Source organism: Camelus ferus, chromosome 1, assembly GCF_009834535.1.
Source record: "Camelus ferus isolate YT-003-E chromosome 1, BCGSAC_Cfer_1.0, whole genome shotgun sequence".
Classification (NCBI taxonomy): domain Eukaryota; kingdom Metazoa; phylum Chordata; class Mammalia; order Artiodactyla; family Camelidae; genus Camelus; species Camelus ferus.
This window is the reverse complement of record NC_045696.1, coordinates 71,481,288-71,497,790: the sequence shown is the minus strand read 5'-3', so window position 1 is coordinate 71,497,790 and position 16,503 is coordinate 71,481,288. Positions and strand designations below refer to the sequence as shown.

The following is a 16,503-nucleotide window of genomic DNA, read 5'->3' as shown; positions in this document are numbered from 1 at the left end:
TCTCAATATTCTTTTCAATTTCATTTGATTCAAAACCTTTAGAAGATTGGTAGGCCATTTTGTTTCAAAGTTGAACCTGACAATATCTAACGACTGCTCATAATTCCTTTTCATAAATCTCAAAGTCAGACAAGAAGAATCCAAAACTTACTATTACATGGATCATTTGTTACACATTCCATTCAACTTATTACATCATGGTGAGAGCAGGCTCTGCAGATGTGCCTGGCCTTCGCTATCATATACCTGAATGTGGCACGTGTATCCTTCAGTATTGTTCTTGCTAGACAGAAGCAGACCTGAATTATTAAAAACGCTCAATATAAACCTCAGTCTTCCTAAGTGTGTTTATCGGGAGCTCAAATCTATGCCCAACAATAACAGGAAAGGCTTTATTACAAGGGCTGCATGAAATGTGAGTTACCTTGGCAGCATAAGTTAATTCATTGGGGTTTCTTCCTTACAACCCACCCACCTCCCCAGTTCTTCCCTTTTTTCCCTTCTATTCTCCCAGTTTTAGAGCAAAAGTCAGAAGAGAATTTTGCTTTCTCCCTTAGGTGTAGGTAAAACAAAATACTGTTTTTTTCAAGGAACTTCAACCTGTTTGGGGAGGAGCCACTGTTACTCTTGAGATTATTTGGGGTAAGGGGAGAATATGAAAATTATGAAGTCCTTGAAATTGAATGAGTGAAGGTGATGCTGGGCTTGCTCATCTTTACAGATAATCTGATAAGACTCCTGGCAAACTGTAGAAGACAGGCGGTCACTGAGGAAACAGTATGGCACAGAAACAGATTGGAGATCTGCTAGGATGTATCTACTTCTGATTCCAGGTTTATCTTGAGAGTAGGAGTTGTTTTGTCTTGTCTATCCACATTAAGGAAAAAGGAATGAGGTTTACTGATTTTTAAGAAAATATTCTTTATGTAACTCCCCAAGATTTTTTTCAGGTTGTCTATAACTAGTAGCAGACAAAATGGAGAAGGCTAAAAGAACAATACCTTACTCTCACTTTTTATAAGCTTTCAAGCAGAAAATAATAGTTGGATTCAGGACCTCTCCAAAAATACTCATTTTTATTCTAAATTAGAGCAGATAGGTAATGATTGTGAACAGACATTAAATGGCTTGATTTAGGATGGTTGTAAATGCTGAGGGTTTTTAGGACCTTTTTAAGCTTAGGGCTATTACACAAGACAACAGTTATAGGGAAAATATTCTCCTAGATCCGGAATTTACATATATATCATTATGTAATGAGTCTCTCCCAGCTGAATCTAGTGAGTCTTCCTCTGAGATGGGTGAAAGAACTGGACTAATAGCTGAGAGGCATTTATTTAATTTATTGTATATTTTTTTTTATTGGAGTATAATCAGTTTACAATGTTGTGTTGAGAGGCTTTTTTTTTTTGAGTTATAGTCATTTTACAATATTGTGTCAAATTCCAGCGTAGAGCATGATTTTTCAGTTATACATGAACATATATATATTCATTGTCACATTTTTTTTCGCTGTGAACTACCATAAGATCTTGTATTTATTTCCCTGTGCTATACTGTATAATCTTGTTTATATGTTCTACATTTTGAAATCCCAGTCTGTCCCTTCCCACCCCCTGCCCCCTTGGCAACCACAAGTTTGTATTCTATGTCTGAGTCTGTTTCTGTTTTGTATTTATGTTTTTTTTTTTTTTTTTTTCAGATTTCATATATGAGCAATCTCATATGGTATTTTTCTTTCTCTTTCTGGCTTACTTCACTTAGAATGACATTCTCCAGGAGCATCCATGTTGCTGCAAGCAGCGTTATGTTGTCGGTTTTTATGGCTGAATAGCATTCCACTATATAAATATACCACACCTTCTTTATCCAGTCATCTGTTGATGGACATTTAGGCTGTTTCCATGTCTTGGCTATTGTAAATAGGCTTTTAAATTGTTATTTCTGTTTTAAGTTTGAGTGAATAAAAATATTTTTGAGTTAACATTTTTATTTTCATTACTTTTATTTTAAAACTTTAAATTACCTTAATAAATACATATTGTGGGATTTTTTGCCTTTAATTAGGTAAATAATCTCCATCAGTGGTAGAACAGAAGTTTGGAAATCAGGGAGCTCTTCTTGTCTTTTCTGTGTCATAGATTAATGCTCTAAGGGGCAACTCATCTAACCTTCCTGGACCTGTTTTCTTATCTGCATGTTAGTAGACCCTCACTGCCCAGTAAGGGAGCCACTAGCCACAGGTGGTTATTGAGCCTTTGAAATGTGGCTAGTCCAGATGGAGGTGTGCCCTAAGTGTAAAATGCACACCGGGTTTTAAGACTTAGTACAAAAATGAGAGTGTAAAATATCTTATTGCTAATGTGTTTACATTGATCATATCATTGGAATGATAATATTTGGGGTATGTTGATTAAATGTATTATTAAAACTAATTTCATCCATTTTTTTTTCCTTTTTTTAATGTGGCTACTAGAAAATTTATAATTCTGTTTGTGGCTCATATTATGTTTCTTTTGGACAGTGCTGATCTGGACAGCATTTCCTAGACTGACACATGAAATATTAATAAGTGCTAAGTGAAACACAGTTTAGAAGAGGAACAGTATTTGGTGGAACTTTTTGCAGTGGTATAAATGTTCTGTATCTCTGCTGTCCAATTTAGTGGCTGTTGAGCACTTGAAATGTGGCTAGTGTTCTGAAATATAGGACAAGGAACTGAATTTTAAATTTTATTTAATTTTAATTCACTTTGAGTAGCCACATATGGCTAGTGGCTAATGTATTGGGACAGTGCAGATATAAAAATTTATGGGATAGTTTTATTCAGAAACTTGTATACCTGGGACTTCACCTATTGCAAGCTTGTTAGTTTAATATAAATCTATGTCGTTTGTGTTTATTATGAATAATAATAAATGATCAGTAGCAGTAATTTTTATTAAGTACCTGTTATGTAGCATGTACTATGTACATACCAGAGAAGATTTGTATAATAGGTTATTTACTGAGATATATTGTTCATATTCTGTAATATGCTTGATGCATCATGTATTCCAGGATACTCTGTGTACTTACCATGTTTTCATCAAAATCTGGCTTCTTTTCTTTTCTTATGAGGGCCCTCTGAAAGTCTGGCTCCTTTTTGAAAGTCTGAACAATGTGCTGCCTTGTTAAAGGATTTTCTCTTGAAAGGGAAATCCGTGCTTTGTAACAGATGATGATTTTTTTTTCAATAAACTTTTGAAGTTACGCTTTCGGCTTTAAAACGGATATGTATGTGTTTACACAGACTTGTAAGTATCAGTACTTATAATGTACTCATTCCTTTTGTACGTGTGTTCACATATATGTATTGATATCAAGCAGTGTTATTAACTAATTAATGTGTTATTGCTTCACAGTGAAGAACGAATGTCATCATGTCTGGAATCAAGCGAACAATCAAAGAAACCGACCCTGATTATGAGGATGTATCTGTGGCCCTTCCAAATAAGCGGCATAAAGCAATTGAGAATTCAGGTAGAAATTCACCTGCCTTTGGAAATTCTTTCTTTGTTGACATATACCTCCCTATAAGGTTTATAGGAATTAAAATGAAATCCATTTCTGCTATTGTGCATATTTGGAAGAGGTTTGTGAGAGGTATTAGCTAAGTGCTCTGTTTAACTGTAATACACTATGTGTAGCATAAAAGGCAGGAATACAATCAAGTAGACTATGAAAGTATCAGTAATGAGACAGGCTGTAAGTCTTGGCTATCACTGCATGTTAGGTATAACATAAAGTCTTAGCAGTGTGTGTACTACAGTGTGGTATCATGTGAAATGATTATGGGTGATACATGAATTAAGGTTTTTTAATTTTAATAGTTAATGTGTATAGAAAAGATAATGGTCTCATCAGACTTGTTTCATGGCTACTGCTTAAGATAAGGCTCACATTTAAAGGATGTTATTTAATGGCATTAATCAGTTATTTCACATGGTTCTCAGATATGTTAGGTAACTTGAAGGTGGTATATGAATGATGGAAATTGGGGAAACATTGATCCCTGCACTTAGCTGTTAGTGGTTTAGTTAAGGTTTAGAGGCATTAAATTACTTGCCCAAGATCAAATAATTAGTTGAAGATCAGATCATCAGCTGTATCTGAAGTTATCCAGAATATTTTAAGTTGTCTGAAAAAAGGTGGCTAAATTTGAGTTTTTAAAACAAAATATTGCTAAGATTTATTACTATTTATTTATTTAAATAATAAATCTGCCCGGGTTAATACTTACAGCCAGGTTAAAGAAGGCCTCATAGATAAGATGTTGCAGCTCCACAAAGATCAGGACCTCTAGAGGTTAAGTGGTAAAGAAAATTCCTATCTGTGTAAGTGCAGTCAAGTCTCACGTATTCCCAAAAGTCTGTATGGAAATTATCAAATCTGGTTCTAAAAAAAAAAAATTTCACTGCAACTTTTCTTCCCCATTCAGTTGTAATCTTATTTACAAGGAAACATCATTTTCTTTCAATAACAAGCCAAATAAATATGAAAATATAAAGCTTAAATTCATTATTCAAATACATCATATGGCATATCTTTTTTGTAATAAAAATAAGAATAGGGAAAACTGATTGTTTTAGGAAACATAGTAATTTTGATTTAAATCTATCCTAAGTTCCCAAATACTCAGCCTAAGCAGGGATACATCATATGGCATATCTTTTTTGTAATAAAAATAAGAATAGGGAAAACTGATTGTTTTAGGAAACATAGTAATTTTGATTTAAATCTATCCTAAGTTCCCAAATACTCAGCCTAAGCAGGGACAGTTTTTAGTTACCAAGCAACAATTTGCCATTCTTTCTCTTGGTGTCCATTCTTTAATTGCAAACCATACTTTTATTTTTCAGAATTTTTCTCCAAGTAGATTTGGTAGGATGCTTCCCTTTTCTTATATGGTTTTATTTTGCGTATTTTTATTTTTTCTTATTCCATGAAAAAGATAATTTAGAATTGTTTCTTTCCGAGGAGCTTTTGATAAAATAGCCTCCAGTGATAAGTCTTTGACTTCTAGCCTCCCCTAAGATTATCTGATGATTTCTGTGTACAAGGTTTACATATACAAGTAATACTCAGTAATACTCAGTATTATTTCCTCACATATGAGGAAAATTAGTCATTTGCTTCAACTCAGGCATATCCACAAGAATGCTTATACCAGCACTAGTTTTAAATTGCCAATCTAATGGCATATTTTACATGGAGAAAATGACATGGATGATCAAAGGGTCCAGATTTTCTCTGCAATTTTTTGTATCCTCCAAAACACGGATGGTGATTTTTTCACATTACAAACAATCGTTATGCAGAATCCCAGGTTTTTGACCAGTCATTCAACTCTTCTTTTTATTCTCTTGTAATCAAAGTACATTTCATATTCTGATATTTTTAACCCTTCAAGTTGCATATTACTTAGAGTAGTCATCATCTGAATTGAATTGCCTTCAGAAGCATTTTCTTTCCTTTTGAATTCTTTCTTTGCTCATTCCTTCAGGTACTTGTGATCAGAAATTGGTGAATTGCTTTGTTTGGTTCTTCTGGACAGAAGGAAACTTCTTGCCTTCTTATGAACTGCTTTTGTGTCATAGACTACCTCTCTCTCTAGCTAACTCTTTAGTTTTTCCTTGGGGTTATGGTTTTTCAGTAGTTACCACGTATTTCTCTGAGAATCTTCATGGGTTTCTTTTTCTTTTTTGGTAATTTTATTTTGATATGATTTCAGAGAAATTGCAAGGAGTACCTGTATGTCTTTTATCCAGATTAATTCACCAGTTATTTACATTTTGCCTCATTAGATTTATCATTCTTCTACCCTACCCCCAAACACACACACACACACTACACAAATGCATGTATGCACACAGATATATATCACATCATTTTTTCTAAATCATCAGAAAGTAAACTGGGCTGTAAACACTTGCGGGTTTCCTAAGGACAAATTTCTTATGTAACCCCAGTCAATTATCAGAAGCAGGAATTTTTAACATTTTATACATTATATTATCTAATCTGTGGTCCATATTCAAGTTTTACCAGTTGTCCCAGTATTTCATTTTATAGCTACTTCTCCCTCTCCAGGATCACACAGCACATTTGGTTGTCATATCTCTTTAGTTTCTTTTAATCGCCTCAACTTTTCTGTGTCTTTCTTGACTTTAATATTTGAATAATAGACCAGTTATTTTGTAGAATGTTTTTCAGTTTAGGTTTGTCTGATGTTCACTCTGATTAGATTCAGCATTTTTTAGCAGGAATGCCACAGAGCAGTGGAGCTTGTCAATGCATTATATCAGAAAACGCATAAGATCTCTCTGCATGAATATTAGTGATGTTAACTTTTTGTCATTGATTAAGGTGATGGCACTAGGTTTCTTCACAGAGTTACTGTTCCTGGGTTTCTTTTGTTGCTTGCTGACTTGAATCAAGACAGCAATAATTAGACCTTGGATTATTGTGTGTTCTTTGTGCAGCTCGAGATGCCGCTGTGCAGAAGATCGAGACTATTATCAAGGAGCAGTTTGCACTTGAAATGAAGAATAAAGAACATGAAATTGAGGTCATTGACCAGGTATAATGACCACAAATTAAAAAACAAACAAACAAAAACAAAGCTATTGAAACAAGTGTATGTGATGAATTGAAAAAAATCTACTGGGACAGAATTATGGTGTATTTTTTGCCTTTGCTGTTTTTTTAAAAGGAGCTTTCTTGTTTTTTGGAAGAAAAGGCACATGCTTTTTTTTTTTTCCTTTAAATGAAATTGCAGAAAAAGATGAAAAAAATTACCTGAAATTCTGTCCCAAAAGATAATTCCTCTTTGCTCTTATGCACAATATCTTAATGAACATTTCTCAGTGAATATGCATATAGACATATAAATATATATATTAATATTTTTGTCATCCTTTTAAATGTTTTGCCAATCTGATAGGTGGAAAATGGTCATTTTTATTTGTCTTTCTTTGATTAGTAAAGAAGTTGAGCTTTTTGGGGTCTTGCATTTCTTATTTATGAATTGTTTGTATAGTTCTGTCATTTCCATTTTTTAAAGTAATGGATTAATATTTATTTTAGCGACTGATTGAGGCAAGAAGGATGATGGATAAACTTCGTGCCTGCATTGTTGCAAACTACTATGCTTCTGCAGGACTTCTGAAAGTTTCTGAGGTAAGTTTCCCTCATACACAGTCATTTCTGGCCACCCATGTTACGTGAGGGGAAATTAGTGTTGATGTGGAATCCCTGCCTTCAAAACATTTCTTACTGACTTTTAGAATTCAAGAAGCCTAGCCTACCTTCCTGGAAATATACATAAATTTATCATTGTATTCAATCATAATCCTTAATCCTGAGTAACATTTTTTTCCTTTTTACTTAACTCTTCTCTAATTGTTAGCACTGTTGCTAGGCTTTGCAGATACAAAAATTAGTGTGACCCTATTCCAACTTGCCTTATTCCTCTTCATTTGATTATGATTGGCTTTGGAGTAAATTGTAGATTGATTGATTTTTCTATGACTTTTTACTGTTAATGAATGGCAGTTTTTAGGTTCAGTAGATTTACCCCATTCAAGAAGCCCCGATTTCTGCCCCCTACTTTCTGTATAAGTTTTCAAATATACAGAAAAGGTGACTATAGCACCTGTTTATGCATCACTTAGCTTCAACAGTTTTAACATTTTGCCATATTTGCTTTATCTAATTTTTCTCTAAAACATTAAAAAGTACATTCTAAGCATCATGGCACTTCATCCCTAAATACCTAATCCTAAAGGACAGTCTTCTGTATAATCACAATACCTAAGAGAATAATTCCCTAATGCTATCTGATAACCAGTCCATATTCATATTTTCCCTGTTGTCCCCAAAATGTCTTTTAAAGCTGGTTTTTTTGAACCAGGATCCAGTGAGGGTTCATGTGTTACATTTGGCTGTTTTGTTTCTTTAGTCTCATTTTATCTAGAACATTGCTCCCACCTTTTTTCCCTGTGATATTGACTTATTAGAAGAGACCAGACCATTTAACTTGTGGAATGTTCCACATTTTGGATTTTTTCACCCTTGGGTTATTCCTTCATTCCATCTATTTTTCCATAAAATAGGAGCCAAGTCTAAAGAATTTGATTATATTAAGGCAAGGTTAAATCTTTCTGGCGATAATACTTCGTAGGTGATGCTCTGTGCCTCATATTATATCACATTAAGAGAAATACCAGGTTGTGCTACTGTTAGTGATACCAAGTTTAATCACTTGGTTAATGTGCTTGCCGCTAGATTGCTCCAGTTATAAAGGATGGGGATAAGATTGAACTGATACAGAAGTATTTCTTCTTTGACACTTTGATAATTTCAGCATAAGTTTTGTTTGTTTTTTTCTTTTTTTATGAGTTTTTTCCAGTTAAAATTAGATGGCACTGGCTCAGTGAAAATAGTGGAAAGGCTAGGGGGAGCTTGGTAACATACTGCTTGGCATGGTTTTTGCAGATGAGAGGTACCTGTCGTGTAGGCTTTCTTGTCATCCCGTGGAGCTTTAGGGTATCTGGTATTGGAAGTACCCCTGAAGCATTATATGAGTTTAATCTTAGATGGTAGATAGTTGTTTCTTCTACTGCAGGAGTTTCCATATTACATTTTAGAGTCTGAACTACTTTTCCAGAGCTACCATAACAAATTACCACAAGCTCGGTGGCTTAAACAGCAGAAATTTATTATCTCATGATTCTGGAGGCTGACAGTCCAAAGTCAAGATGTTGGCTGGGCCATGCTCCCTATGAAGACTCTAGGGAAGAATTCTTTGTTTTTCCCTAGTTTCCGGTGGTTGCTAGCAGTACTTGGCATTCCTTGGCTTGTAGCTGCATCACTTCAGTCTCTGCCTTTAACTTCACATTAACTTTTCCCTCTGTGTATCTTCTCTGTTTCTTTCTGTATCCAAGTTTCCCTCTTTTAAGAACCCTAGTCATCGGAGTAGGCCTACCCAAATCCAATATGACATCATCTTAACTTGATTACATCTGAAAAGACTATTTCCAAATAAAGTCACATTCCAGGTTCTAGGTGGACATGAATTTTTGAGAGATTTAACCCAGGGCAGATTCTAATGTCCTCTGTTATATGGCTTGCTGTTGAATTAAAAAAGATAGACATCACAAGCTGGCAGCTGCATGACATAGGACTATAGCTGCTCTGTTTGAAGAGCTGGTTATTCATTTAATGTTTTGTTACCCCTCCCTTTTTTAAACCATAAGCCGTCCCCCTCCCCCACTTTTTAACCATTAGTAGTATTGAACTGTTTCATTTGATAGCCTAGAAATACACTGATTTTTATCCTGTTATATTCTGATTATGATTTATTCAAGGATAGTTAGGTATATTTTTGTCTATTATGATCTGCCGTTTAATTATTTTTAGTTTGCTCTAATATAATATATTTATAGCTCTGAAATAAACCTTTATTATTGAAATAGAACAACTTTGTTGCTTTGACTCTGAAACACTAATCTCTGGCCCCCATTTACTCGCTTGTTTAATCATTAGCACAATTTCTGAAAGCTGGACTTTCTAGGAATGTAACTACAGTGTATTACATTATAACAGAACATGCTGTATTTTATATGCAAATAACAAGATACAGAAAAATAGGCTGGCTTTAGTACTGGACTTAGGGCAAACTTTACATAGCAATATTAATCATTTTAAAGCATTCTATGCTATATTTTACTTCTATGTGGGAGCCATTTTATATACACTTTTTAAAATTATATTTCTTATGGGAATGTTTTATTTAGAGCAGTTGATGTGTTTGTGTCAAGCAATGTGAGACTTTTTTTTAAGTCAAATCTGACTTTTCATATGTTATTATATATTTATCTTTAAATTTATCTTCTGAGGACTTGCATCTTTAGCTTTTTAATGTTAGGACCTTGCGTAATTATTTATCATTCTCTAGTTTTTTGTTGATTTGGATTACATTAAGGAGTTTGGACTTCATTTTATGGGTGTGGGGAGATTTTGAAGGGTTTTAAGCAAGTTTGTTTTGCTTTCATTTTTGCAGGGATCGAAGACATGTGATACAATGGTTTTTAATCATCCTGCTATCAAGAAATTTTTAGAATCACCATCTAGGTCATCATCTCCTGCCAATCAGAGATCAGAAACACCATCGGCCAATCATTCAGAAAGTGACTCTTTATCTCAACACAATGACTTCTTATCTGACAAAGACACTAACAGCAATATGGACATAGAAGAAAGACTCTCAAGCAACATGGAGCAGAGACCAAGCCGAAATCCTGGAAGGGTATAGTTAGATGGATGGGAGGGAGCCACAGGAGAAGGGAACCAGTATTTATTAAGTATGCACATATTAGCTCATTTAACCATCATATGAACCCTGGGAAATAAGTTAATTGTATCCATTTTAGAGATGGGGAAACTGAGTCTCAGTGAAGTTAGTTATGTTTGTCCACAAGTATCAGAAGTGAGAATTAAACTTAAAAATCTTTCTGATTTTAGAATTCAAGGCTCTTGCGCACTGCACAACTCATAGATGCCATTCACGTAGATGTGAAAAGAAACCTTGAGGAGTTGCCAGTGCTGTGACCTTGCCCAAGGTCTTTCCACTGTGTCATGTTTATTCTCTCAAGAGCAATGGCTCTTCAGTAGTTTCATCTTTGATACATTATATTCTAAAATGCTTTAATAACTGGAGGAGATTAGAAAAATAAGTAGAATTGAAAACTGTTTATTGCTCTTTGATCCTGTCAGTTTGTTATTTGAATTCCCATCTTGAGCTGCTCTGAACTTCTTGGTATAGTATTTGGCTATAGATTCCTTACTGAATGAGACCAGTGGTTTTTCTCAGCTAGATATTCTGTGATAGAGGAAATTTCCAGGCTGTTTTCCACATGCTCAGACATCAAGGATTTGATTTATTTTTGATAAAATTAAAAAATATTTTCTGATTACAAATTCATATATGTTCAAATGCATTTTCTGCAGGTCATTAAACTGCAGAAAAGTAAAAGAGAATAGAAAAATCATTCAAGTCTCCTTCCAGTATAGTTTCTGGGGAAATACTGCATATGTTTTTCTTGTTTTAATTAAAACAAATATAGGTCACACTAGATATAAGATTTAGAAACCTACCATCTTTTATGTAATATTCACGTTCATGTTTATATAACAAATATTTAGTGTTTACTGTGTACCAGGCATTTTTCTAAGAACTATACAAAACAGTCATCTGAGATAGATACTATTATCATCCTTATTTTATTGGTGAGAAAGTTGAGACAGAGAAGTTAAGTAATTACTCAGAATTACACATCTAGTAAATGTAAGAGCCAAGGCTTAAACACTAGCAGTCTGTTTCTATAGTCAAACTTTAAATTAGCCATTATTTTATATTACTTCTTATTGAAAAATTTATAATAATATAGAAGGCTGGAGAGGAAGTAAATTCCATTGAGTCCTTGCCCCATTCCCATTTCCCAGAGGTAACCACTGTAGTAGTTTCTTGTGTATCCTTCCACATCCTATTTGCATATATGAAGCAGCTGTGTGTGACTATTAAAAACACACAAACATATGTGGAAGTACAGTATACAGACTTTTACTGTAAACTAATGCAAAAATTATAGTAAAATTATTCTTTCATGCTGAGAGATGCCACAATGCCAGAGATTTGGTAAAAAATAGTTCTGAGTTACTCCATTCGTATCATGTGATTTTGTGTTTTCTGCCTATTGAAAATTGTCCAAATTGAAAAGGAAAATTGATTATGATTTTTTTCCAGGACACTTCTAGTATTACTGGCTCCAAAACAGAGCAGCGGAATGCTGATCTTACAGGAGATGAGACTTCACGACTTTTTGTAAAGAAAACAATAGTAGTGGGCAATGTGTCCAAGTGAGTATCCAGTTGAATTGTCTTATTTTCAGTCATCCATTTATGGTAATACTCTGGCATACTCTTATTATCACAGCGTTACAGTAGGAATAAGGGATTTTTTTCCCCCACACTCTTAGTTGTTTTAAAAGTAAGTGAAGTTTCAGAGACTTGAGTCTACTTCAGTGTGTCTGCTAATCTTCGACATAGAATAAAATTTTGCTTGGTAAAAAATTTGAAGACATGAACTTTTACACAATTGGTTTGTTTTATCTAGCATGTAAGTGTGGATAAGTTTGGAGAAACTTTTGACTTCTGACCTAGTCCTATCCCTGGGGCCTTCCTAATTCCTAAAAATGTTTAATTGCCCCAAATTGAAATGTTTTAAATTTGTAACAAAAGGTTGTAGAGTAGGTCTTGAAGGCAGAGTTCCTCCAAGCTAAAGGGCTGTCTCTTTGACAGTCTGATCTCGTGCTTTCTTGTGGGAGTGTCATCATTTCTGTCAAGTATCTAGGAATGGATAAAGACATAAATCTTCAAACACAGTAATAATGTTACTTCCTCATAAAGCCTTATTTGCCCTTCTCCTCCTCATTGGGTACTTCCTCTGTGCTCTCTTGTCATGTTTATCATGTTATATAATCATTTCCTGTTTTCATATATTTTTTCAAAATCAGACTGGAATGTCTTTGGGAGTAGAAACTATGTCTTGTTTGTTTTCGTATCTTTTAGTAGTTGGTGTTCAGTACATATTTGATTAATGAATAAATTGATATATTTATGAAAATTGTAATTAGATTCAATTATTGAAAATAAAAGATTCAGAATTACAGTAAGTTTCTGGGGGTGGGGGATCAGATGTGGAGAGAATCTTCCAAGTCCCAGTTAATGGACCACTAATAACCAACAAGAAGTGTATTAAATTCCAAGGTAACAAAAACGAAGATTCTCAATGATGTATGTGGTAATATTTAAGTAGAACTAAAAGACCTGGATTATGGAAATTCAGTTTCTGTTTTATGGATTATTTTAGAGTTAACATGAATTCAACTAAGGGGACTAATGTGAAGTGTTAGAATTGTGGTCTCAACTACAGCACAATATAGGTCAGCCTAGAAAAGGCCAAAACTAGAAATTCAGTAGACCCACTAGGCCATGAGAAGATTGAGGAGAAGCAATCATTGACATTTTCAAACAGTTATAGTCCAATTTATAGGTTTTGTTTTGTTTTGTTTTTTTTAAAAGACCAGTTAGAACTAAAATACTGATTAACCATGAATTTTAAGTAGAGAAGAATGATTGGCATGAAAGTTAAAAAATCCTTATTTGTTCTGGACAAGTGTAAAAATTATTGATTTACTTTAGATTAAAAGAATAGACATAGAGATGTAAACTTTAAAAGTAGTAACAGGTGGAAGGGAATTGAATGAAAAAAGGGAAAAAAACCTGATTCCAAAAGATGGCAAAGAGGGGCAGGAGGAGGGATGTCGAGAAGGAAAAATACAAAACAAATAGTATAAAATAATTTAATAACAATACATTTAAATGTATCAACAATCATAAAAATGCACATGGATATAACTATCTAGTTAAAAGAAATTATTTTATTGAGATAAAATGTCATCTTTATGCTAATACATTTGAAAATTTAGGTGAAATGGAGAATTCCTAGAAAAATACTACTTAAAATGACTCAAAAAAGGAAAAACCTTGAATAGTTTTAGAACTACTAAGTAAATTTAATTATTGATTTTAAAAACATTTTCTTCACAAAACCAAATTACCACGAGATTGCCTTGAAGTCTGAGTGAACAGCTAATTCCAGTTGCATACAGAATCTTCTGGGGGTAAAGAGACAACATTTGTTAACTTACGTTATGAAGGTCCCATAACTTTGTTAATAAAGTCAAATAGGGAGTTCATTAGAAAAGGAAAATTGTAGGACATTGACATTCATGAATATAGATGCAAAAATACTGAATAAAGTCATTAGCAAACTAAAGTCAGTAACTATAGAAATGACAATACTTCATGACCAAAAAAATACGTTTGAATTAGCATTAGAAATCAGTAAGTATAATAACCACATTAACAGATTGAAAGAGATAAAACATTATGATCACCTCAAAAGATGCAGAAGTAACATTTGACAAAATTTAGTGTTTATTTGTGATAAACCCTCATGGCAAATTTGGAGTTTAGTTAACTCAGGTAAAGAATATCTTCAAAAAATCTGCAGCAAATATCGTACTTAATGGTGAAATATTAAATGCTTTCCCTTTAGGGTCAGGAACAAGAGATACTTGGTATCACTACTCCTATTCACCATTGCACTTGGAGATACTAATGGGTATAGTCAGATAAGACAATTTTAAAGTATAAAGATTAGAAAAGAAAGAAAAATCTAAAACAATTTTTGACAGCTTTAGAGTTAATGAGAGCTTAGCAAGATTATTGAATACAGTACTAGTACACAGAAGTGGACTGTTTCTGTATGACAGACTTAGAAAACATTAAAAAGATACATTTACTATAGTAATAAGAATACAATGTAATAAATAAAAGATATACTCGTCTTTCATGAAAATGTATAAAAATTTTATTAAAAGACATGAAAGAACTAAATAATTAGAGTAATAAACCATGTTCATGGATAAGAAGGCTCAATATTGTGCTGATAACACTTCTCCCCAAGTTGATACGTAGATAATCCGATTAAAATCCCAACAGGGCCCAGGCTAGCATTTATGGAAGTGCAGAGTGAAGACTGCATATGAATACTCCTGAAGGAAAACTAGGTTATGCAGTTTGGCCCACTGTATTACTAAGGATAACCATAGGCATAGATGACCATGTAGAAGGCCATGACTGTATTCTCCAACAGAAAGTAATAAGGGGGCCTTATGAAATAAAGACAGAACCTTAAGAGGGAGGGCTAAGGATTCTAGGTTTACCGTGGTCAATACTTAAGGGAATGGCTTGTTTTGGCTTTCAAAATGCAAGAGACCAGTTCCAACCTTCTTGGCAGCAATGAGTAGGAAAAAGAAGAGTCTAAAGTTCTAGCACTTCAGAATGTGAATGAAATCAACTCAAAGACTAGAGGTTCCCTAACCTAGGAATAAAATATGCCAATTTATTTCTTCCTCATGTACTCACTTAACAGGAAAAAAGCAAAAATTTTTTTTAAATTGTATGATGACAATCCGAAAACAAAACAAACTTTAAGGGAATGCCCCTTAGACCAAAAAAAGTTGGTTTTGTTTGTTTGTTTGTTTTTAATTTTAACTGCAAAGACTCATTTTGTTTGGTAAGGTGGTAGAGCTGTTAAATATTGCTGGAATCTTAGGGTTTTTTTAATTGAAAAAATTTTCAGCTTTATTAAGATATAATTGACAAAATTGTAAGGTATTTAAAGTGTACATTATGATTATTTATATGTATACATTTTGAAAGGATTCTTGTGAAGTTAAATAACATCCATCATCAGCTCACATACTATCTTTTTTGTGTGTGAGATAACATTTAAGTTCTATTCTCTTAGCAAATTTCAATTATACAATACAGTGTTATCAATGACAGTCACTGTTTTATACATAGATTTTCAGACCTTATTCATCTTATGGCTGAAAGTTTGTACCCTTTTACCAACCTCTCTCTGTTTCCTCCGCCCATCAACCCCTGACAACCATTTTTCTACTCTGCTTGTATAAGTTTGACTTTTTTTAAGATTCCACATATAAGTGATACCAAGCATTATTTGTCTTTCTCTGTCTGTCTTATTTCACTTAGAATAATGCCCATCTGTGTTGTCACACATGGCAGGATTTCCTTTTTCCTCATGGCTGAGTAATATTCCTCTGTGTGTGTGTGTGTGTGCATCATGTCTTTATTCATCCATCTGTTTTTAAAAATTTTTTGGTTTAATTGACCTAACGTTGTGTTAATTTCAAGTATGCAGCAATCTAGTGATTCAATATTTTTATACATTGCAAAATGATTACCACGATGAGTCTAGTTATCATCTGTCACCATAGCTATTTGTTACCCCGTACCTTACATGACTTACTTATTTTATAACTGAACATTTGTTCTCTTAATCTCCCTCACCTTTTTCCCTCATTCACCAACCTCCATCCCCTCTGGCAACCACCAGTTTCTTCTCTGTATCTGTGAGTCTTTCTGTTTTGTTATGTTTGTTTTCTTGTTTTGATTTGTATATTTCACCTATATGTGATATCATACAGTATTTGTCTTTCTCTGTCTGACTTGTTTCACTTAGCATAATACCATCTAGGTCCATCCATGTTGCAAATGGCAAGACTTCATTCTTTTTAATTACCAAGTAATATTCTATTTTATGTATATACTGCATCTTGGTGCCATTCATCTGTACATGTAGGTTGCTTTCATAGCTTGGCTATTGTAAATAGTGCTGCAATGAACATAAGGATGCATATATCTTTTTGAATTAATGTTTTGAATTTGTTTGGAAAAATACCCAAAGGTGGAATTGCTTGATCATTAAAGCCATTCTGACAGATGAGGTGGTATCTCATTGTAGTT

General features: G+C 33.6%; 1 protein-coding gene across 5 annotated transcripts in view; it reads left to right on the top strand.

The window, feature by feature from the left end:
• YEATS2 (YEATS domain containing 2) overlaps positions 1–16,503 on the top strand; it is a 92,337-nt gene that overhangs the window by 13,025 nt on the left and 62,809 nt on the right. For all 5 annotated transcript variants that reach the window (XM_032483389.1, XM_032483376.1, XM_032483380.1 and 2 more), the window contains exons 2-6: positions 3,405–3,522; positions 6,525–6,622; positions 7,129–7,221; positions 10,106–10,351; positions 11,849–11,961. In XM_032483389.1, coding sequence (XP_032339280.1) covers positions 3,423–3,522; positions 6,525–6,622; positions 7,129–7,221; positions 10,106–10,351; positions 11,849–11,961 — 650 coding nt within the window. In that variant the 5' untranslated portion in view covers positions 3,405–3,422. The remainder of the gene's footprint in view (positions 1–3,404; positions 3,523–6,524; positions 6,623–7,128; positions 7,222–10,105; positions 10,352–11,848; positions 11,962–16,503) is intronic.